This window comes from Myotis daubentonii, chromosome 7 (genome assembly GCF_963259705.1).
Source record: "Myotis daubentonii chromosome 7, mMyoDau2.1, whole genome shotgun sequence".
Classification (NCBI taxonomy): Eukaryota; Metazoa; Chordata; class Mammalia; order Chiroptera; family Vespertilionidae; genus Myotis; species Myotis daubentonii.
The window spans coordinates 8531489-8556163 of record NC_081846.1 but is presented as its reverse complement, the minus strand read 5'-3'; the positions used below and the strand labels follow the sequence as shown (position 1 = coordinate 8556163).

Here is a 24675-nt window from a genome sequence, read left to right as displayed (position 1 = left end):
ATCTAAATCACCAGCCGTGCAGTATATGAGAAATGCAGTGTTTCCACACAAGAAAATAGCAGGATTGTCAGGAAAACATCAGGCCTGTTAGATTTCCTTGGGAAATAATAGCAACTGAATCTCAGTTTCTTTTTCTTTTTGTTAAAAAAAAAGTATTTAACTAGGAGTAAACACCAATATTTAGAATGACAATTTTTTTTTTATTAAAGAATAGAACACATGGAAAGTGAAATCATAGCAGAGATTTTCCCTGCTTTTAGCCTGCTTGGGGGCGTTGTGACAGTTGCATTGGAATAGAACTGGGATTTGAGCTTCGAGTGGGGAGATTCGCAGAGCAGCCTGCCAATCTGTGGAGGTAGGGGCGGGGCGAACCACAAACAAACAAACTCACATCAGCTTTCTAATTTTAGAGCAAAAAGTGGAATCACTTTAATTATATGACATGTCACTAGAAATACGAGTTGCTGGGATTAATTATTTTCCTTATTTAAAAATTCTTGCGAATGAGCATAAAGAGTCAAATTCAGCATTTGAATGAAGTCACTGGGACTGCTGGATTTGTTAGAATTAGTGCACTGTGTTGGTGTTGGACTTGGAGGAAGTTGGGAAAGCATGCATTTGGGCAGAAAGTGGTTTTCTTTTCCTCTCTTCCTCTCTCCTCCTTCCTCTCCCTGCACGCCCTCCCCTTCCACCGGAGAAATGGGTCATGGCCTCCCAACCCCGCAGCAAGGGCACCCCTACCTGATGAGGTCAGAAACTGCTCAGGACTCCTTGGCTCGTCTTTGTTTATTCACTGCTGAAGCCGTAGTGATAAAACAAATTATTGTGTAATTAAAGTTTAATAGAAGAATTTAAAATAACACATAGCAATGGAATACAGGAAAAATGATCCTTCTGTGCTAAGTGGTTCCCTCTTATTTTATTTAAAAGAGAATATAAAAGTTACTTCCGATGTTTAGTTTTATTTTTCTAAGAAATAATTAACTTTTACAGATGCCTTTCTTTTACGTATGCTTTTAAAGGCGTTTCTAAAATAGTGGGCTTTTAAAAATTAAGTAAATCAGTGTTGGGACAAGGATATTCTTTATCAAATTCTGTGCTCTGGGCTGGAGATCTACATGTTTTCTGTCTTCAATAACTTACCTTAGGCAATGAATTCATTTATTCACAAGAATGATCACCTTTGGAAATGCTACTAAAAAGGGGCAGTTCTTGGGCATGCGGTGGTAAAAGGGGCCTTGGAATCTTCTGGATCCTGTGGCTGTAGGAGGGACTGGCCTGGCCACCGCAGCATGGGCACGAGGGCCCTGGGTCCATCTCAAGGACTCCCTCAAGCTGACAGATTGCATGTGGATATCTGAATGCTGATTGGACACATCGCCGTTTTGAAATAGCCAAGCGCAATAGGCCCAATATGTGTCTTGAATAGTTGTGCTTACTGTGGCAGAGTGTATATAGAAATAGACTCTTCAGCAAAAATGAGTGAGATGGTTGGAGTGATGGTGAAGATGAGAGTCAGAATAGGGAATGTCTGTCGGATTGGAGGAGATCATTACCTGTCGGGTGGAGGAGAGAGAGAAGCCATGCTTGGATATTTTCTATTAATGAACGGCATTAGCATTGACCAAAAAAAAAAAAAATTCCAATGTGCTCCGTAAAATGTTGAAACTGATATACTTCTCAAAGATATTTAGAGTAAGTGATTGGTGTATGAGATTATGAGAGAGAGAGATGTATTGACCATTAGGAAATTTAATTTTTGTGAAATCAGCATGATGGAGAACTACTGTAATCTGAATCATTTCTGCAGAATTCCCAGGAGGAAGAGGCCCAACCTCAGGAGTTGAAATGTTTTATTATGTGTACGCATGTGGGAAAAAGGCGAAATGTGGTTTCCGTGTGCTGATTTTCTGTGAAGCGTCTATTAGTAGGAGCGCGCCCAGGCTAAGGCAGCAAAGCCCCCAAACCACGGCCATCCAGGGAAAGTGAGCCCAGAGGACATCTCCGATGGACACTGGCATCCTGAGCAATACGTTTGAAAGTAGCAAGAAAAAGCCATGACAGTAAAATGATGTTGAAATAGTAGCTAAGGAATTGTCATCTGCTGGAGACGAGGTCAGCCTTTTATCCTCCGTCAATCCCTCATCAACCTTGCTTTCAGAAATATAAGGTTCCCCCGAAGTGAAGACACTGCAAACCTAAGCTTTTTATGCCAATGCTAATTTAACCAAGTTGTCCATCTTAAAACGTAAACTATAATTAGAGCAGGGTTATTTATGTAACATGAGCTGCACCATTCCTGAGGCAAGAATAAAAGGGACATTTGCCCCCCCCCCCCCCGGCTCTAAAGTAACGGGGCTCAGAGAGGCCTTGGCCGTCCCAGGTCCTGGGGATGCTGGGGGTGGGACAGGTGCCTCCAACAGTTGTACCTCAGTAGGTACACATAGTGCTCCAAACCCTGCCAAACCCACATTCTCATGAGACGCAAATGTTTTTTCTCTTCCCAGTTCCAAGGCTTTTTGTCACTTTTTAGTGACCACCTTCCCTAACCAAGGCTGTTGTTGAAGTTCCCTTGAATTGGGTGTTAACCTAACTCGGTGATAACGGGTGTGTTTGGGGAGGAAGGGATGGATGGGTACAGAGTATGATTCATTCGTGTCTCCCAGAGCCTTAGGCCCAACCCTGGTGGAGATGTCCTTGGAAATTAATGAGAAGCCAAGACTTTTCGCTGCTGTTGATATTTAATACTAAAAGTGCGCTGCCCCTTTTCTGTTGATATTTGGGAAATTCTGGACCCTTAGCTAGTCTAGAAAAGACAACCTGCAGATACTTCCAGAGTAGATAAACGTTTCTGCTTTTAGCTTAAATAGCTCTGTTTTATATACATATATATTTTACAAAGTGCTGGAGTTGATAATGATATTTGTATTATTTTGAAGTACAACCACGTAAAGGTAGCTCCTGGGATTAAAATTGGCTAAAGAATAGAACATTCAGAAGGAGGGTTTTGCTTTGCTTGATTAACATGCTTTTCCAATGATTTAGGCGTCGGCGCCAGCCCGTATGTGATGAACTGCAATGTTACCATAGACTCTCAAGACTTGGCCTTGGGAAAAGAGATTGCTGGTGCCATTCGGGGCTCAAATGCAAATGGACTGAAGGGCGTCCAAGCGATGGCTTTTCCCCATGAAGGGAAAATTGAGATAGCTTGCAACGTGGAGAGTTTTGGAGACCAAGAAGCTACAGAAACCTCAGAAGAGTCCCGATACATGGCTTATAATGTTCTTGGGGACCATTTTTCTTACATATCTCCTCATTACATAGAAACTCAAGTTAAAAAGCTGGCAGGTGATCGGGGAATTGGCACGATAGGGAGAGCATTAATTGGATTTACACCCCAAGAGTGCAAGAACTGTGCTGAATATGCTATAAAAGAAAATATCGGGGAATTCTGGAAGATACGGGGAGGTGTTTTCATGTGATCCAGTTTAAGAATTCATGGAAATTTTAAGGAAAGATGTCAATCGTTACAAAGTTGTGTTTGGCCAGTGAAGATGAGGGAAAGACACAAGCATTCTTTGCTCAACAGCCCGTCTTTATGGATTGTTCATCATGGCCCTGTGATAGTTCTAATCCTCGGTGAAACTTCATGAGAACCTCCCTGCCCCACGTTTATGCACTTTGTGCATTACAAGACCTCCCGAATCAACTGAGTGGAACGGGCATGGCTGCCGAACCGTGTCAACAGGTTTAATTGTTGAGAACAAAACCAAAGGTGGATTTGATTTCCTTGGTTTTCCCTAACTCATTATTTCCACGGTCTGTATTCAACTTTCATTTTTCAAATGATCTTTTTTTTTTTTTTTAAATGTGTATGTTAAAAAAAAATCAAGTACTAAGTGACTAAAAAGTGGGGAGAATTATAAAATAAAATTGCTCTTTCAAAGCCTGGTTGTTCTTTTGTGCCTTCCCACTGTTAGGATAACCTATTGTTTATTGCAGAGATAACTCCAAAAACCTGATTTGCCTAATTTTTTAATGTTTACATAGGGAGATGGAATGGTGGTGTTGGGCATGACTTCAAGGAATTGTGTTTATCCTTTTTGGAATTTAAATGGGAAGTCTGAAGATTTAGGGAATATATTGCTTTTGAGCACAGAGAAGAGTATCAGTGGAAGGAATTTATTTGAAAGAAATCAAAATATGTAGTCATTTTGTGAACTAAAAGAAGCCACTTGTTGATTCTGGAAATTTTATGTAAATCTTTAGTATTTATATTGCTTTAGCACAGGGTCCTTTCTATCCATAAAGCACAAAGAAATGTATTTTTCTGTTGATCTTTTTTAACAAGAAAGATTATGGTCTTTCCAAATAAGAGCACATATTGTGAATTTATTTTATGGAATTAAAAATAAAAAATAGATTGAATTCAACTCTTGAATCTGGTTGTGTTAATTTTGTTCCAGAATTATGCTTCTTTGGGTAGTTTTGCTGTAAATATAAATGCCAAAAAGATGGGAAAATGTTGGACTCAGTTTGGTTTTCAGGCACAAGGACACTTGGTTGCTGTGGTGAAGAGAGCCAATGCTGTCCAGTTAGACCCGATGTGTCTGTTTCCCCGACGGTGAGAGCTGAGAAGCAGTAGCGCCTAGTCCTTCTATTGTCTTGGCACAGGCCACGCAGCCTGGTGACCGAGCACTGGGCAGCGGGTTGGAGGGCGTGGGCTTACCTCCCATGCAGCCGGAGTTGCATCACCTATAAAAGGGGGAGAAGAGTTCTCATCTTGACCAAGGGCTGTGTCCTGGGGAACTAGATGGGACTTTGTAAGCTGAAATGTGAAAATGACATGGACTTCTAGTACTCTTCCCAGACCTATTCTAGAGCTTTGCTTCAGTCCTGGGCATCAGTAGTGAGCAGGGGAGAGAGGGGAAAAGCACCTGCTGCCACTGAGTTGTCTGGGCTGTAGGAGGATTTGCTTCGTTTGCCAGGCACCTGAGTGAACCTATCCGGGTGCTGCCGCCGCATCCCAGGCTGCTGGCTTTGCATAAGGCCTGTCTCAAACCAAACATCTAGTTCATGGGTATGGTCCCCGTTGTGGAAGATAAAAAACATTCTGGAGATGATGGTGATGATGGTTGCCCAGCAATGTGAATACTTAATGCCATTGACCTATATACGTAAAAGCAGTTAAAATGGTAAAATATATATATATATATATATATATATATATATATATATCCACAATTAATCATTAAAAAGTATATATTGATTCCACAAAAGTTTAAAAAAAACAGACATCTGAGTAAGATAATTTCACTAAGCTCATACTTACTAAGATGGACTTTGGCACTACATATGAGGGTTAGTTAATGTTTTAAAATAAAGTTTATTAAATTTGGCCTTTGATTGAAATATAATTTATGATTTTTTAAAAAATCTTTATTGTTTAAAGTATTACATAAGTTTCCTTTCCCCCCCCCATTAACCTTTCCCCAGCTGCTCCCATCCACTAGCACATGCCCTCACCCCCCTACTGTCTGTGTCCATTGGTTATGCTCATATGCAAGCATACAAGTCCTTTGGTTGATCTCTTACCCTCTCACCCTCCGCCTTCCGTCATAGGTTGGACAGACTGTTTGATGCGTCTATGACTCTGGTTTTATTTTTGTTCATCAGTTTATGTTATTCATTATATTCCACAAATGAGTGAGATCATGTGATATTTATCTTTCTCTGACTGGCTTATTTTGTTTAGCATAATGCTCTCCAGATCCATCTATGCTGTTGCAAATGGTAAGACTTCCTTTTTACAGCAGCATAGTATTCCATTGTGTAGATGTACCACAGTTTTCTAATCCACTCAGCTGCTGATGGGCACTTAGGCTGTTTCCAAATCTTAGCTATCTTACAATTTTTTTATAAAGAATTTTCGAATCCAGTACAATCACATCTTACTTCTTGTTCATATTCTAATTCTCCTGTTCTTTCCTATTGTCTTTCTTTCCCTCCTCCCTTGCTCCACCATGGTTCTCTAGAAAATCTGAACCAGCAGTAAGTTGCTGTAGATTTAACTGGCAGACAGCTACCGTATCATCAGCATTTTCTAAGCCTTAGCTGGCAGAAGTAGCTGGGATAGGTCTATAACATCGAAGGATTATCATGTTGGGTTGAGAACATCTGGCAAAATGCACTGACAGATATCCTGACCCATATCAACCTTTTCTCATACTGGCCTCTTAGAAGCAAACTGACAGTTTGTGCAAATGTTTCTGCAGCATTTTGTTCTATGGGACAACAAAGTGGACACTGTTTGGAACGTGGCTCGTTTAACCTTGTCTCCTGCCAGATGACTGCCCGGGACTTGGGCGGGTTGTGAATAGGGCAAAATGGATGTGGGCAAGTAGAGTTGACATCTTATCAACTTTTCCATGTTTCTGCTCTCCCCCACTTTATTTTTAAAAAAATATATTTTATTGATTTTTTTACAGAGAGGAAGGGAGAGGGACAGAGAGTTAGAAACATCGATGAGAGAGAAACATTGATCAGCTGCCTTCTGCACACCCCCTCCTGGGGATGTGCCCGCAACCAAGGTACATGCCCTTGACCGGAATCGAACCTGGGACCCTTCAGTCCGCAGGCCGACGCTCTATCCAGTGAACCAAACCGGTTAGGGCTCTCCCCCACTTTAAACTTTAGCTTTTTGTCTCTTAGAAGAGGGATAAGGAAAGCAAAACGCTAGGACCTGAGGATGCTGGAGCCTTTGTTGCTTTTCTTGGGGGGAGGGGGGGATGGGTATCATTTGCTTCTAACATGAATTTGGGCTTGACTCAACAATAAATTAAAACGACTTCAACCTGAGGGAGTGGGGCGGGCTACGTAAGATAAAACTGCAAAATAAAACCGAATGGGGGGCAGTATTTTCATTCCCTGACATAATGAGAAGCCTTGCTCGGTAACTGGCTTGTACCATCTCGGAGGTGGCGTCCGCGGGCCACAAAGGACCGCTCTGTGAGATCTGCAAGGAATTTATCATTCCCTCTGGCTGAGCCAACGCAGGCTGATACACAGTTTTGTTTCGTATAAATATTCTCATGTTACTGTTTACTCTGTGGGGATCCAGGATCTCCCTGACAGGGTACGTGCTCCACAGCCTTGCTTTTAAGAGGCACGGGCTTGACTCTGTTGTTTGTACTTGCCCAGCAACTTCAGAGAGTGGCCCGGGAACGTGTTTGATAAGCATCCAGACCACGCTCCTGGAGCATGCCGCGCTCGGGGGTTAGGAAAGCTTATTGTTTTAAGCAGGCCTGCACACAGCCCTGAGGAGCCCATTTTTCACAGGAGAGAGCAGTGCAGACGCGAACCCCGGGCCCCTCGAAGGCTCCTCGGAGCTGGACGACGGTGAGGTCCCGCTGCGTGTGGCTCTGGTGGGACGCGGCCTGGTGCTGGATTGCCCTGCCATGTCCTCTGTCCCCACTGGACATATTTGGCGGCAGTTTAGTTTGTTGCGAATTAAGATGGGAGCCGGAGACCTAAACATGGGGCGAGCTTCCCTTGGTAAATGTGCAGTGCGTGTTGTCCAGCCACTGTCTCCCAGCCCCGCACCCCCTTCTAGACGCTGCTTATGCCCCTGGGACTCTGCCAACGGCATTCCTTCTTTGCCAGCTGGTTTCCCATGGGGCTCTGCCATGCGGGGTGCTGGGTGGGGGCTGCAGGGTGGGGGGGGGCGGAGGGGCTTGCTCCTTCCTGTGGGCTGCCTGCTTCTGGCAGCCTCACCTCAGCCATGGCTCTCAACCTGATGGGGGGGCGGGGGGCACTCTTGGTTCCAGGCTCCAGCTTTTTTTTTCTGATTGAGATATTTTTATTGATTTCAGAGAGGAAGGGAAAGGGAGAGAGAGAGATAGAAACATTAATGATGAGAGAGAATCATTGATCGGCTGCCTCCTGCACGCCCCACACTGGGGATGAGCCTGCAACCCGGGCATGTGCCCTAACCGGGAATCAAACCGTGACCTCCTGGTTCATAGGTCAGTGCTGAACACTGAGCAACGCTGGCTGGGCTTTTTTCTTTTTTTATATCTGCCTCCTCGTGCCCCACAGAAGCGCCCACCTTGGCAGGCTCATCACCTCCGAGGGCTGGGCCCCGCTCTGCCTGGCTCCCCTCGATGCTTCTAGGCCCCAGAACCCAGCCTCCTCCCCTTGTTCCCTCCACCTGGGGTGCAGGGCCTCCTGGGTGTGTGTCTGGCAGCGTGGCCTCTCTTGCCCTTTTTGTTCTCCAACAGCTGTGGGCCAGTTTCTTTCTCTAATGTTATCTCTTTCGAAATTCTTTGTGATTTCTGTTCTCCCTGCTGGATGCTATCAGAAGGAAACCCATCGGCGGGCCCGATGGGAGGGCACGGGAATGAGGCAGAGCCTGTTCAGCAGTGGGTGGCGTCACCAATGGAAACAGCCCGTTGACGACCGCTCGCCTTTGCTGCGCATTCGCGTTTTGTTCTCTTAATTTCACTGTTTTTTTCTGTTCAAGTTCCAGTCTGTGTTCCCTCTCACAGGCTCGCTATTCTTTCAGCCAGTAAGGAGTCTAAGTGCTCACTTGAGGTCAGGTTGGCAAGTACAGTAAATCATTGGGTAGAGTTTCCCAATGAATGGCTTTTATGTAGCAATTTCTTTCCCCCTTTGAAATGTAGACCAATATCATGGTAAAAGTAAAAGAATTGCAGTCTTTTCAGCCTTGTCATAGTTCCTTGTCTTTCCTTTTGTACCCCTCTTCACCTGCCAGTGAGATGATGCTTCTTAGTTGGTGGCACCCAGACCTTCCTTCCAAAGCTCTTGTGTATCATCCTATTAATTGTATTTTAGGAAGTCCCACCTGCAACAAGTCGCTGTCTCCTAACTTCTTAGATACCTGTATCTTCATGGAGGCCAAACTTCATTGCCTAGCAGTGACTCCTTGTAATAAAACTCTGTGGTTTCTGGTAAGTGTAAATAATTGTTGGCCATCGATAAGTATTATTCTCTGTCTACCCCCAAATTATGTTCAGTGCTGTTGGGGAGTACATACTCCTCAAACCCTGCTCTCTGTACTGTTTGTCGAGTGCATAGGTCCTTCATCCTGCTCCACTATGCCAACTGTTGGAGTCCGAGCCCCTCTGCCAGGGACTGGACCTTCTTGGATGCCAGGTATTCGACGGAGAAGACATGAGACGTTGTAGATATATAAGAGAATCTTTATTGTAGCCCAAGTAGCCATTGCTACTAGGGAGCCATTAGACAAAATTCAGTAAAGCAGTTCTTGCTAATACAGTAGCAAACCCAGGAGAGCATCCTAGTAAAACAGCCTCAGGTAACAGCAGCCTTCTTGCTGGCTGGTCAGTAACATACTTTATACTCATTGAGACAAAAGAAGCTTCTTGCCAAATAGTGACCTCAATCTTTCGGGTTATAGGAGGGCACGCTTGTGCAATGCATACAGAGAAACTGCTGTGTCCTTGTACCTACCTCATGGCAACTTGGCCTTGAACATCCTGATTAGGATTCACACACTCAGAGTGGCCTTGAACACCCGGCGTACACAGACTGATTAGGGTTCCCACAAGTGTCATATCTTCCTTCTTAATACCTACTCCAATATTTTACAAGGATAAAAGAAAGATAAAATACAGCAAGATACAAGAAAAGATGTTTTCCTTGAACCCTTTTAGCGTCATTAGTTGTAGCTATTTCTTATTGAATTCCAATTAAGTGTTGGGTCCTAGTTAATGATTTTCACAACAACCCTCTGGAGTAGATGACTGTAAAGTAACAAAATTTCCCAACTTCTGTTAGTCACTGGGTCAACCAGGAGCTTCCTACCATCATATTCCATATCCTGTAGATTTCTACACTGCCCTAACCCTAAATAGCACCCTGGAGCTGCATCCTCGGGACTCCAGGCCTCTCCTCTGAGGCTCTGTTGGCTTTTGTCTCTAGTTTCTTGTAATTCAGTTAGAAATTGCACAGCCACCTGGTCGACCCTCCCCTTCTGTGGAGGATGGCCCACCTAAGAATCCTGGAACTCCTTCCAGACCTTAGACCCCTCCAGTACTTCTGCATCCTTCCCTTAAAACATCTCCCAGATCTGTCTTTTACACGGTTTATCATCTACTGAGTTTTTGCCCATTTATTCGTTCACGTACCTGGAATATCCATCAGCTTCCAGTGTCATAGCTTCCCGCCCTGGACTCTCAGGGCCTCCTCTGAGGGACAGTGCCTCCTGTCCCATTAGGCACAACCCTGCATCGTTAAGTGAGGAGGTGGAGGATGAATCGCCGCACACCCAGATTTCTCCCAGATGAATTTTCCTGGGGTGAGCCACAGAACTTGGCGGCAACTAATTGGGAGACTCCTGGAATCATTCCCACTGTCTTGAAAGAGCCAGCTCAGCCATAGGACCCGGAATGGTCCCCATCGGCATTGAAGTCAGCAGGGAAGTTGCCACCAGATGGTGCCAAAACTGCAGACAGGACCGGGAGAGATTTGGATCATGCAAGCCAATATCCAGAACTTCTGGCTGGTGGAGTCTGTAGAGTCACTTGGGTTATTTCTTTTATTTTGCATTCACATCCCCACATTTTATGCAATTATGTTTCTTGGACTTGACACATTGAGCCGTGGCAGGGTTTTATCCATCTCTTCTTTACAGTCTTGCTGGCTAGACTGTAAAGTCCCTGAGGATAGAACTTTATTCACAGTATTTATTGAGCACCTACTGTATTTCAGTGGCACAGTTATAACGATGCTAATGAAACTCCAGCTGCAGGTTCCCTCACTTGCATGAAACCCTTGTGAGGCCGTATGATTTGTGAAACTTGCAAATGTAAGCTATTTTAGCCACAGTTTGTTGAAACTACTGTCTCTTCCCACTTATACTTGCTCATTATACTTCCCTTCATGACCGGTGGGACCGGCGTGGCCAGGATCAGCCCCCTGAGCTCACAGCCTGGGCCGTAGCACAGATCCTATACTTGGTTCAGTCCCTGGCTGTCGCTGAAATGCTGGATGCGTGTGAAGAGCCAGATCCCCATTTTCATTTCCATCGGGCCCCACAGATGGTGATGTAGCTGGTTCTGGGGATGACTGTGGGCGTTTTTGGACGCAGTTGAAGGGAGCATTGAGTTGGGGAGACTTAGGATTTAGTGGGGCATATTTATGTGGTTCTCAGTGACTTCCATGTGCAGTTAGGTTACTGCCTGTTCCTCCAGTGTCGGAGGGCTTCCGGGAATGCTCCTCTCACCCACTGTGTGCACCACACAGGGCCGGGCCAGAGAAGCATCACAGAGGAATGTGTCCCAGGTGCCCGGCCCCAGAAACACTCCAGGGAGGGAGAGATCAAGGTGCAGGAGGCCTGGAGGCTGTGGGAAACCTTCCAATTATCAGTAGCACAACACCGTACACCAAGGGTGTAGTTCTTCACGGTGTCCGTCCGGAACAGCACCTCAGGCCTGGGGAATGTGTGCATTGATGTAGCAGATACGATTACACATACACCAGATTATTTCGTCATGATAATAATATGAAATAGAATTGATCAAAACATGTTTTTAGGGAATGAATCTCCGATAGAACCACAAAGAGCATGTATATCTGTGAGTGAAGTTGCATGTTGGGAAGGTGCATGCTAAACATTAATAATTAAAATGTATATCAACCATTCTAGAAAGAAGAATGATTTAGCTCTGTATTCTCTTTATAAAAAAATGACCAATCGTTGTCATTTGAGTAGGTGATCAAAGAGTATGCAGCCATAAAAATGTGGAAAACACGTAGAAAAGTATTACAGAGATAATAATAAAAATGTCATGTTATTTTTTCAGGAATTTGCAATAGTGACAGTATTTCTCTACTTTTAAAAAAATGTGTTGTGACTTATTTTCTCATTCTGAATTCATTTATGAGCTTATTTGTTAAAATTATTGTTCTATCTATGTTTGTTTATTTTTAATTGAGGCATCAGTGACCTAACAATATCTCAGTTTCTGGTGCACAGTGTAATGATTCAATATTTGTCTATGTTGCAAAATAACCACAGTAAGTCCAGTTAACATTCATCACCATATGATTGCTTTTCTTAAAGATGGTCCTGAAATTTTCATAAGCGTCAGGCCTCAGAAGCATGAGCTGAACACAAGTGAGCACTCGACACGTACATCATTTTCATTAATCCTCCCAGCACTTAACTGAGATCGCTGCTATTCCTGCTTTCCCGGTGCAGAAGCCGGGGCTCAGATATGTCACTTCCTTGAGGCCATGCAGCTGGTCAGCTGCAGGTGCAGGTTTCTGTCTGGGTCTGTGCTGTCTGAAGTCCGCGCTCTTACCCGTTGCTCTGTAGTTTCCGGAGCAGCGCATCCATTCCTCGGAAAAGCCTTCTAAGACCACCAGGTTGGATTGGATACTTCATCCTGTCTGTCCTTCCTCTCACAGTCCATATCACAGTGACTGAATTGCTCAAGTGAATGTTGTAATGATGCTTCAACCTCGGTGGAGGAAGCTGTTTTATTTACAGCAGAGGGGTCGGTACATATTGTCGCTGAGGCCGTTCTTTTAGGTCCACTAATTTTCAGAGGCTCCTTAGAGCAGCTTCTGGCTTCACACTCTTTCCCAACTTTCTCCCTCCCAGGCAGGAGGAGGGTCTGAGAACTGCCAACCAGGCTCAGAATTAACACCCTGAGAGGGTCAGGTTTGTGCAGCTGATAATGGAGAGACATGATCATCCATTCATACCTACACACGGAAGCTGGGTACCCATTCTAGGTGCCAGGTATCCACATCCAGGGGGTGAAGGTGGTGGCCACTCATGCCATAATGGTGTGTTTCAGAGTGGCGTATTTTCGTAAACTGAGTCATCTTAAGATGGGGGAACACCTGTGTCCAATTTTCCCTGGAATGTACCACCGAGCTCTCTCGTACTGCTCGTTTCAGATGAGGTTTTCTGGATGACACCATCTGGCAAATGTCACCGTGATTAAAGTAAACATGCAGCATGGCTGACGCTGGGAGCCGATTTGAATTTCCCTAAGTAGCCACATGTCCCAGGAGCAGGGCAGGCGCTCTCTGGGCTGGGAGAACTCGAGAGCCTCGCATTCCACGGCTCGGTGTCCGTCGAACAGCAGTGTGTGGCCCACAGCGCTTTGAAGGGTCTTGTGTATTTTTCTTTTCTTACCACTGGGCATTTTTTTTCTTTTTCCAGTTTATTTTGACACTAAGAAGAAAATATATAAAAATTTTTAAAAAACTTAGCTTTATGGTTGCCAAGTTTTTCTTCCAAACTAAGAAAAGAAACCAGTTGTTGAAAAATATGATGAATGGTACCCTTTGTTTTATTTTCAATGTAGCACATGAGGGCAGTGCCATTGGCATGAGGCCAGGTTCCCTAGGCAGGAGGGGGGCGCTGGGCTGACCAGGGGCCCAGCCACCCGGAGTGGGGGGTGTCAGGTTGGGGGTGCCAGGATTCCCTCTCAGCCATCGCCAACATCTCGTTCCTTTCTCGTGTGCCCGGCCCTGCTAGCTTCCAGTCATTCGTCGTGTTTTCAGCACTTGCTACCGGTGAGGACGTCATCTATTTGTAGGAAAATGCCGTGGGTACAGTGTGGGGCTCCCAAGCCTTTGAGTTGTGGTTTTCCCGACTTCCACAGCTACCGACTTTGTTTGACTGTGGGATCGTGGGTGGCTGAGGGCAGCAGCCAGTGCTAATGTGTAAGCAAACGGGGGTTGTTAGCATTGTTCCTCCTCTACTGCTGTCTTGTCACCAAGTGGTTTGGGAGGAACGAGGAGCAGAGCCCAAGTTCTTGTTCTGCAAGTCAACCTCCCAGCCGCCCCCTCTGCGTGCTCTCTCCACCAGCCACAGAGGAAGGGCTGGGTGGCAAGGGTCACCCTTCACTTTTCAAGGCGGGAGGGAAAGGTCTCAGAGGCCTTTAAAGCATGTGTGTGTTTCCTGCGATGCTCCATTTGAAACTGCTCTGCGGACCTGGGCAGACTGTAACTCAGCAGAACCTGTAGCCCTTGCCCAATTGCAAGTCCCTTCTGAAACTCTCTGTACCTGGACTGGAGCACTTGACTAATCATACATAATAAAAGGGTAATATGCAAATTGACCCTAAAGGCAGAATGACCAGAACAACCGCTGGACCAGTCACTATGAGGCACACTGACCACCTCTCGGTTCCTTTCCCTGGCCGGCAGGCTCTGATTACCTGATGGCGAATGGGTTGGGGAACCAGGAGTGGGTGGCAGGGGTTGTGGGCGGCGCCAGGCCAAGACCCCCGCCCCACCGGTCACCCCATACAGAGGGTGGCCCGCGACAGGGGCTGGAACAACTGACCTCTCAGTCCCTTCCCCTGGCCGTCAGGCACCAATCACCCAATGGTGAAAGGGAAACTGGGGGTGGGTGGCAGTGGGGGGCGGGGCCGGCTGTGGGCAGCCATGGAAGATGGCCTTGATCGCAGGACAGGCCTATGGGCCGTACCTGGGCACGAATTTCGTGCGCTGGGCCTCTAGTTTATGATAAGTTTCGTTTGCAATGGTATTTTTCGCCGCTGGACTGCAAACTTGTGGAGAACAAAGATTGTTTTACTCACCTTGGTAATCCCAATGCCTGTTGTCCGGAACTCTTTGCTGAATCAACTCATGTCCAAATAACTGAGGTCAGAGCCCTGGTGTTGGGTCAGGACTACTAGGCAGATGTTTAGTCATTTGTCCACTGACCTGAGGCTGTGCTGATGCCACTGAGTTCCATCGAGAAGGTGCCTTTAAAGGGAGGGGCTGTTTGGAACTCCAAGGGAACAGAAGCTTTGGCTCGGCCTGTGGTGAGGCTGGGGAAATGGGACAGAGACACCATAATTCTTCCTAAAGTTCGGTAAGAGACTGGCTCCAGAAGGCGAACACCTGTCCCCTGACTTCCTACGGCAATGTCAGCGGGGGACCAAGTGTGCGTCTGAGAGCCTCACCTCTCTCCCTACTGTCTCTCTTTTTTTTAAATATGTATTTATTGATTTCAGAGAGGAAGGGAGAGGGAGTGAGAGATCATTGCTCGGCTGCCTCCTGCACGCCCCCTACTGGGGCTTGAGCCCACAACCCAGGCATGTGCCCTCGATTGGAATCAAACTTGGGACCCTTCAGTCTGCAGGCTGACGCTCTATCCACTGAGCCAAACCAACTCCCCTACTGTCTTTACTCTCAGATTCAGGCTGTCCGTTAAATGCTCCGCGATCCACTTGCAAACTCTTCAAGAAAAATGATGCCAGGTTCTTTCTGTGGCTACCAGATTGGAGCTTTTCTCTCATTTTATTCAGTTAATTGAGCTGTGCTGGGAAGTTCAGTAATTTATTCAATGGAGTCTTTCTGTACAGATGATCGCAGGCTGAGGGAAGAGACTCCGCTAAAGCTCTCAGACACTCGAAATGCAGAATTCCTGTTTTGGAAAACACCAGTGAGTCAGTGTCCTCAAATGTCATCAAGAAGAGACCGTCTCCATCACCAGCTTTCAGTAACGGAGCTCAGAGCTGCCTCCTTTTAGTGCGTCTTACATGTTTACAGTGTCTCATTCTTTCCTTGACTCTGGAGTTTCACGCCATATGGCCACATCTCTAAGTCATTTTTCAGCTGCTCTATTAAATAGTAAAATGAGATTCAGAACAGATTTCTTTTATTTTAAAATAGCATTTTGGGTGTGTGGCTTTTTTTTTTTGTAAATACAAAAAGGAATTAAAGCACTCAAAAGCATGAAATTTCAGGTATTCCTACTCAGTTGGTGAAATATATAGCTTCGTACTTACTTCAGGTAAATACGTGCCTATCTCGTGGAATTTCCCTGCAGTCTTATTGATTCCTTCATTTTGCATACTGCAATTCATTTCTGCTTAAATAAGATTTGGTCTTTGCTACTGCTAATGAACATAGATTGAAAATGAAATTAAAAGTATGTCTTTTATAACTATCAATATTATATTTCTCATTAGAAATGATTGCTGTTGTCCATGAGGATACATACTACATGTCAATAATGCTCTGTTGCTATAGTTGTGGTTATGAGTCTGATATTTAATAAAATAAAATGTAGGATTCGCCCGTTTACGTTTTTCTGGAACTTTTAGTGGCCAGCTTTTGAGAAGTTGCAAAGGAGAGAGTGTTCGTGCCAACATTTAGATCCCACAGGGTAGTGCTAGTCAGTGAGAGCTTAAAACATATACTCTTGCAGTTTAACACAATTTACTTGGTAAAGGATTAGCCATTTCAAAGGCTATTAAATATTTACTGCTTGTTTTCTGAGCCAAAAAAGGCATTTTGGTGTAAGCTGATTTTTTTAAAGGACAATACTTAACAAAAGGAAACTGCTGCATAAACAAATTCTGGAATATGAGTAAATTTGCCATTGATTCAGACTTTAGCAGCAGGGATTGTGTCAGTCATAATTAATCAGCTTATGGGTATGTGATCTGAAATCTTCAATTATCCATTAAAATCTGGACATCGACATGGAGAAATGACAGACCTCGAGTGGATTGTTTAAAGTTAAAACCAAGTGCACTCAACATCAGAAGGTCAATAGTCTCTTAATTGTAATTCAATGAAGTTCGTGGCAAGTAGTCCACAATTTGCAAGTGTTATAAATACAGTCTATGCACTTTAAATTCAGTGATGGTACTATTTGCTGTACAGACCTTCAGTGGAGGATAAGTCCATTGAATGAGTATATTTTGATTCCTCTTGACATTTTAAAGTTTATTATTTCACTAGAGGCCTGATGCACGAAATTCGTGCAAGAGTAGGCCTTCCTTCCCCTGGCTGCTGGCACCAGCTTCCCTCTGACACCCGGGACCCAGGCTTTCCTCTCAGCCCTGGCTTCATCCGGAAGGACGGAAGGATGTCCAGTCTAATTAGCATATTATGCTTTTATTATTATAGATAGATACCTAGGAAGGTAGTAATTTGGAGCAACTGTTCTAAATAATGTAGGTAAAATTCTGCTTTTTCAGAATTATCCTGTTATATTCCTAGTTTTTATTGTCACCATGACAAACGTCCACAATATTTTTTAAATGGCAGTAAAACAAAATAGTGAAACGTTATTTTTAATCCAGAATGAAGAGGGCTGATGTTTCCCACAACGCACAAGTCATTACATGAAAGTTAGCAGTGGTAGGAAACTGTGTGGATATAGTGCTTTTTCCTAAAAATGTGAAATTAGGAGAGATGACACCCAAACAAGCGAAAGAAGGATGAGTGATAAGCTGATATAGACAGTCTCTTGACAGATCAGAGGACAAACACTTCTCAGACTCCGGTAAGTCGCTTTCAGCCTGCCGGTGAGCACAGAGGTCTCCTTGGAGGAGACACAGCAGGGACCTGGGAGAGGTGCCCTCTCCCACTGCTTCCAGGCAATTACCTGCAGGAGGCAGCTTCTCCTCCTCAGGAAAGCATTTGTTCAGTAACTCTTTAGGAGGCTCTACTGTGTCCTGTGGAGATCTGAGATAGAGAGGTATGAATGGCACAGTTCCCTGACCTCGGGGAGCATGGAGGTCGTTGGCATCATAGGAGACAGCAAGATTTTCCACTGCAGGGAAGTAGCAATGTGCTATTGTCATGTATGGCTGGACTCTTTGTCATGTATGGATCCGTGACTCCTTTCTCCTCTTCAATGAGAAACATTTCCTTTGGCCACATGCTTCCTTTTTTGTTTTTTTCAAACTTGTATGTACTTTATTTTATTTTATTTTTTAAAATATATTTTATTGATTTTTTACAGAGAGGAAGGGAGAGGAATAGAGAGTCAGAAACATCGATGAGAGAGATACATCGATCAGCTGCCTCCTGCACATCCCCCAGTGTGGATGTGCCCGCAACCCAGGTACATGCCCTTGACCGGAATCGAACCTGGGACCCTTCAGTCCGCAGGCCGAAGCTCTATCCACTGAGCCAAACCAGTTTCGTCTTGTATGTACTTTAGTATGTTGGTTCTGTCGTGCAAATACAACCGGCCCGCTATTATGAGTAAAATTCACCCGGTTCCTTTGAACAGCCTTGGGAACATATTAACAATTTTCCAGCTCCCAACTTTTCTATCAGTCCATACTCAAGCAGATAACACTAATAAGATCAACCTTCGTTCCCATTCATCTGGAATTGCACATTTTTTAGGGCATCTGTATTTTCCATGATGAAGCTTAGCGATTTCTGTCCCTCGAGGCGGATCAGCCAGGCCACTGGTTGGTTCGAACATCAGTGCATGGAGACGTGATCTCCAGCCAGGCTAAGCAGAGGTGCAGATGCTGCTCTTTACGTCGCTCCTTTCCGCTGGGTTTTGGTCCTGCACCTTGAACCAACCTTGCAGAGAAAGAAGTGATAATGAAGCGCAGCACACACATAACGAGTATCTGGTAAAACACTAGCTCTGGACAGAAACCGAAGTCGCATGCAGCACAGGAGTTTTCTCTGCTGCTTTTGCGGATGCACATGGCAGCTGGCTGTAGGTCTTGGCCCGAGTGCGTGTGAGTTCTTGATGTCAATGCCATATGTTCAGGACGGGCTATCAAGCCATTAGTCATTTAGGCCCTTCCTTCACTCACGGGTGCGACATGTATTTCAATAGTGGACCCTACATCTTTTAAATGAAACTGTTTATATAGAAAAATTAGCTTAGAGTTTTAATTGTAGTTTTAATCAAATCATGATTAGCTCTGAAGAATGGATACAATTTTTGGGGGAAGATTCACAAGAGCAAAATGGCTGAATAAATGCACGGAACCAAACTTCAGAATACTTGAATCCCCTCTGTTCTCTAGTTGTGGTAATTTTATTGTGTGTGTGTTTTTGTATTGATGATAAACATTCATATATGTTTCTGTCAGTTGCTTTTCAAGTACATCTCCCCCTTCTCCGTCTATCCCCAGACAACTTGCACGAACTCTCAGAGGGTTTCTCTGGAAGACTAGTCAAGGACGATGCCTTGAGCTATTTGCCCTTTATTCGCTTCTCACCTAATTTATTATTTTTCAGCGTCACATACTCCCTCCATTTCCCACAGCCTCGCTGGGTTTTAAGGGCGCTCTGGACAGTGGGACGCTCGCAGGCAGTTGCAGGTGCTGAGTGCCTATGTGAGTGTGGCCGTTAGGGCTGGGGCGGTCTCTGCCGCTGTGTGATTCCAGAAGCGTTTTGAAGTCATTGTCTTCGTGTGTGCGCTCCCTCACCCGACCATTAAATACAAATCAGAAAATTATCAATGTAATAACATTGGAGAGCACAGTGAGAATCCAGAGAGAGAAAAGACGTGTTCCTTAATTTAACCGGAATTGATGATTACATTACTCACACTTGGTACTAGGAGATTTGAAAATTCAGGAAATAGTCCCCCTGGTTTCTGTTTGGGATCTTGCTTTGGATCCGAAGTGTGCACATATGGAGCAATTAGAGAGCAATGCGTGGACGCAAGAGGGAGGTACATGTGCTTGCTGGGCGTAGTGGGCTGCAGAGATGGGAGCTTACCAGAGGGGAACACCATGAGTGATGCAAGAAGCAGAGTGCGGAGAAGGGTGAGGATAGTTGAATGAGATAACACGAGCCAGAGCGAGAAGTGGGAATCGAGCAACACCTCGGTGGCCTGTTGAGAAGCAAGTATGTAGGCGACAGGGAGGTACAGAAAGGGCGAGGCCTTGGTCTCAGCCACCCAGGAGCTCACAGCCAAGTAGGGAAAAGAATATACACCCCCCACCCCCACCCATTACAGCACTGGTGGTAAAGGACCAGAGAGCAAACATCCCTTGCTGGAGGAAGTCAGGGAAAGCTTCCTGACGGAGGAGGTCAAATTTGAAGAGTAAGACAGGGACTTTGAGACGGAGGGAACACCAGGTTTAGTTGGATGGAAGAAGTCTCCGGTGGGAAGCAATCTTCAATGTACTTTAAAACCTCGTATGTACCAGTTATTCCTAAATTTACTAAACGGTGCACTACTTTGTGAGACCGACCTTGTTGCACCACTGCTTTGGGACTTCATATTTCAAATATTTGTGAGTATTGGTAATAATCATCAAGTATGACAATTATAATTCTTCCCAAATTTCATCTTCCACCATTTTTAGCTTTTTCTTTTTCCACAAAATTCATAGTGAAGTATTTTTTTACACATAAAATTATATCAAGAAAAAAGGCAAAATTCACAATGGAAAACACTTCACAATTTTATCTACATATTATTATCTTTATAGCTCATTCTTTTAGTACTGCTATTGAAATTAGCTGACATAAGTGATAAAAACTGGTAGTATATATAGATATAGTAAAACATAGTATATAAAATAAGTATATGTATATACATATGAGTATGTATTTGTTTGAAAAGGACACCTTATATTTGCTTGAAATCTCTCTCTTTATCTTGTGCTATAGCATCAAATGTTTTTCTTTATATTATTAGTCCTTTGAAAACCACAGTCATCAAAATAAACAAAAGTAGATGGACTTGACCATATAAGATTATATGGATTTAACATAAATTTCACATTATGTACAATGACACTATGAAGTGTGTTAATACAACACATAAAGTGACCGATTCTCTTTAAATTTTAGTGTTTCGCATATTTGTTTTGATGGTACGTGTGGGAGCTGTGAGAGCTGCTCTGCAGAAATACTTTGCAAGTTGCCATAGTGATCGAACGGTGGTGCTTTATGACGTCTTTCCCCTGGGTCTCAATTCAGTTGCATGGTTTTTCAATCATAACCTAATAGGTGACATTTAAATTTTCCTCTGTAAAAAAAGCTGTATACTCACATGTAGTTTTATAACTTTACGAAAATGTATACTTTGGTAATATTACACATTCTTAAAATCTTCTTTTTCTCTTTCTCTCTTTGCTGGGTCCCCCCATCCCTTTTCTCCTCTTCTTCCAACCCATCCTGATAAACTATGTTAACAAATGGCCTGTAGCCTTTCATTTCCCCCCTTTTTCATACAATTATATACAGGCTTAAGTACGGATGTACAGGAACAAAGCAGAGTTTTATGGAATCTCTTCCAAATTGATATACGGTAGTTTTCAATTATTTTGTATTTTTAATGGCTACTTAGTATTTCATGTTGCGAATGGGCCATAATTTATTTAACCACCTTGTTTCTATGTTTACTACTATGAACAGTGCTTTGATAAACATCATTTGTACATATGTCCTCACTTCCTGGTAGTCATTTTATTTCTAGAGGACAGTTTCCTAGAAGCTGGGATTTCAGGGTCAGAAAATGTTATATATTTTAAAATTTCATAGAAGTTACCATGTTACTTTCCAAAAGGACTGAACCACATTACATTTATACCTACCAGTATTTGTGAGTGTCTTTTATGCATGTCCCTGTATTCAATAAGTAGTGTAATTCTCTTTAGATTTTTTTAAAGTAAAATTTCATTTTTACTTTAATTTGCGTTTTCCTGACTATTAGTGAATTTGTTGGTTGACAGTTTGGATGAGTTTAAAGAATATGTTTATTTAAAAAATCATATCTATTTAAAATTGCCTATGTACATTCTTATCCATTTATTAGATTTTAACATTTTAAGATCACATTGTGAGCTCTCTTTGTATATTACAAATATTCCCCTTTGTATATTATATCTGATGTGAATATGTTTTTTCTATATCCATATAGAAATATTTAAACATAAAATGATCTAATCCCTTTCCCACCTCCTGCAAAAAAAGCCCTTTGAAATTCTGATTGAAATGGCAATATATCTATACTAGAGGCCCAGTGCACAGATTCGTGCACTGGTGGGGTCCCTCGGCCTGGCCTGTGGACATCCCCGGAGGGGTCCTGGATTGCGAGAGGGTGCAGGCCAGGACGAGGGACCCCACTGGTGCATGATCGGGGCTGGGGAGGGACCATGGGAGGTTGGCTGGCCAGGGAGGGGCTGCAGGAGGGCTCCAGGGCATGTTTGGCCTGTCTTGCCCAGTCCCGATCAGCCAGACCCCAGCAGCAAGCTGACCTTTGGGTTGGAGCATCTGCCTCCTGGTGATCAGTGCACATCATAGTGACTGGTTGAATGGTCAAACAATTGGTCAGACACTTAGCATTTTAGGCTTTTATTATATAGGATACTTGACATTTTAATGAGGTTAAGTCTTATCAACCAAGAACCTGGTATGTTCTTCCCCTTGTCAGACCTTATTTGAAATCTGTCAGTGGTCTTGTGGTCCTCCTGTGTCTTTCTTAGAAATTTTATCCTAAGTATCTTATCATTGCTGTTGTAAATATAAAATTTTTTCATTTCTAGGAACCTAAATGGAGAAAATGGACTGCTATTTAGATATTTATCTTCTATCCAGCCATCTTGCCAATTTTGTTCACTGTAAAGGTTATGTTTCCCACTTGCATTTCTCATAAGCTTCCTGGTCATGCATTCATATTACCAACAAAATACATAGTTCTGTACAGTATCTTCTTTTCCATTTTTTAATGCCAGCTGTCTTATTTTCTTCAGTATTCCTCAAGACAGTATTAAATAATAATGAAGACACTAAGCATATCTGCTAAGTTCCTAATTTTAATTAAGATGGTTGCAATGTGCCGAAACCGGTTTGGCTCAGTGGATAGAGCATCGGCCTGCGGACTGAAAGGTCCTAGGTTCGATCCCGGTCAAGGGCATGTACCTGGGTTGCGGGCACATCCCCAGTGGGAGATGTGCAGGAGGCGGCTGATCGATGTTTCTCTCTCATCGATGTTTCTGACTCTCTATATCTCTCCCTTCCTCTCTGTAAAAAATCAAAAAAAAAAAAAAAAGATGGTTGCAATGTTTTACCATTTGGAATAATATATGCTCTTAGTGTGTTTTTTAATAAACATTCTGTATTATAAGTTTCTTTTATTGCTGTTATTCTTACAGTTTTTATAATTGGCGATGCCTGCTAAATCATATCAAATAGCATGTGGCATTTATTAATATATATTTTAAAATGACTCTCCTTTAAGGTGATAGGATTACTACTATTAAACAACCTTGCATTCCTTGAATAAATCACCCTCAGTCATATTAACTACTCCTTTGGCTCATTGATTCTGTTTTTGCTAATATTATATTTGGAATTGTACCTGTATTCATAGCGAAATTGACACATAGTTTAAAAAGTTGTATTACTATCTTTAGTAGGTTTTGATATTAAGGTTATACCTCGTCATGAAATAAATTCAAGCGCGCTCCATCTTTTGCTATAGTCTGGAATAATTTAAATAGGGTTGCAACTATAATTGTTTAAAGATTGGGTAAAACCATATTGCCCTGGTGACTTTTAAAAATGATTGCTCTCTTCTGTGGTACTTCCACATTCAAGTTTCACTTCTCAGGTAGATTTTGGTGATTTATATTTAATTAGGGACGCATCCATTTCCTCTAGGTTTTCAAATTTGTTTTCTATGAAGTTACATATAGTATTCTCATAATTCCTTGTTTCTTTGGGTTTATTTTGTGGTTATTTTCCCAGTTGCTTTTAATAGGGATCACTTGATTCTTTAATTTTTAGCCTTTTTTTCTGTAATAACAAATAATTTAAGGCTATAAATTTTCTTCTGCAAAGACCTTGCTGTATCTCATTGGTTTAGTTTCTGTTTTCCATCTTCAGGGTTTATTTAAGAGAGTAATTTTTAGGTGTCCAAGTTGTTAAGATGTGTTTGGTCATCCTTTTGCTTTTTAATTTTATTAAATTGTGATCACGGAATAAGCTCTATTGCAATTTTCACTTTAAAAAATCCCTTTCCCGAGAATTTCTCTCTTTCCCCTCTCTTCAGCTAGAATGCAGACACACCAGCCTCTGTCTCTCACCCCAAAGCAGAGTTATCCCTGGGGAGGGCTGAGCAACAAGCTGGAAAGAACCTGGTCCCTGAACAACTACATGGAAAAAGCCACATCTCTGCCAGGACCTCTCGCTGTTCTGTGAGAGCAAAATGAGCTGCTATCTGCTTCAGGACGTGGTTTCTGTTCTTGTTACAGGTAGCATCTTCGCCCTTATATTCATTAGCCGCAGCTGTAAGCTCATGTTCCCATTACCTTTTCATAATGTTTAGGTCATTATTCTTTAATGCAGAAATCCAGTTCCTTGCATAGAATAAAAGTATGCAGTGCTTACAAGTCCAATTTTGCATTTAGTGATAACGGCACTATCACCACAGTGATGCAAAATAAAATTAGATCCTTGGAGAAAATATACGTGTTCATATATTTGTACAGTTTATATTTTTATTTAAATATGAAAATGTTTAAATTGACTGTCTAGGCTATGTCCTGTGTTTTAGCCAATCTAAGATGCCACTGACTCCAGGCTGTATTCTTTTTTCCTTTTTTCCGTTCAGAAAGAAAAATGTCTGCCCGTTACATAGCTCCATGATTCAATGCTTCTTAATACTTCGAGTTTTTATTTTGTACTTAAAGATTGCTTTTAGACGTAGACTTTAATCATATGCTACTCATTTGCATAGATAAAACTGAATGGATAAGTGAAATAAACTAGATGAAGTACTCCCCAAACGTCTTATAAAGGCAGTGGAGCCTCAACACCGATTCAGTGCTCAACCCCGAGAGGTTGGCCACATTGAGGTGAGGGCCCCGATTGGGAACGAGTGGGACCCTGAGACTTGGAATGGGGACACGTGGGAAGATGCGCTCGGTG

The 24675-nt window shown here is 43.2% G+C and overlaps 1 protein-coding gene across 6 annotated transcripts in view; it reads left to right on the top strand.

Annotated features, from left to right (window-relative positions):
- FTCDNL1 (formiminotransferase cyclodeaminase N-terminal like) overlaps window positions 1-24407 on the top strand; it is an 84782-nt gene extending 60375 nt beyond the window's left edge. For 5 of the 6 annotated variants that reach the window (XM_059702674.1, XM_059702670.1, XM_059702668.1 and 2 more), the window contains one exon: window positions 3046-3858. In XM_059702674.1, coding sequence (XP_059558657.1) covers window positions 3046-3482 — 437 coding nt within the window. In that variant the 3' untranslated portion in view covers window positions 3483-3858. Of the gene's footprint in view, window positions 1-3045; window positions 3859-23797 lie in introns of those variants that run through there. The other variant, XM_059702671.1, reaches the window with a different exon arrangement.
- Window positions 24408-24675: the final 268 nt, after the last annotated feature.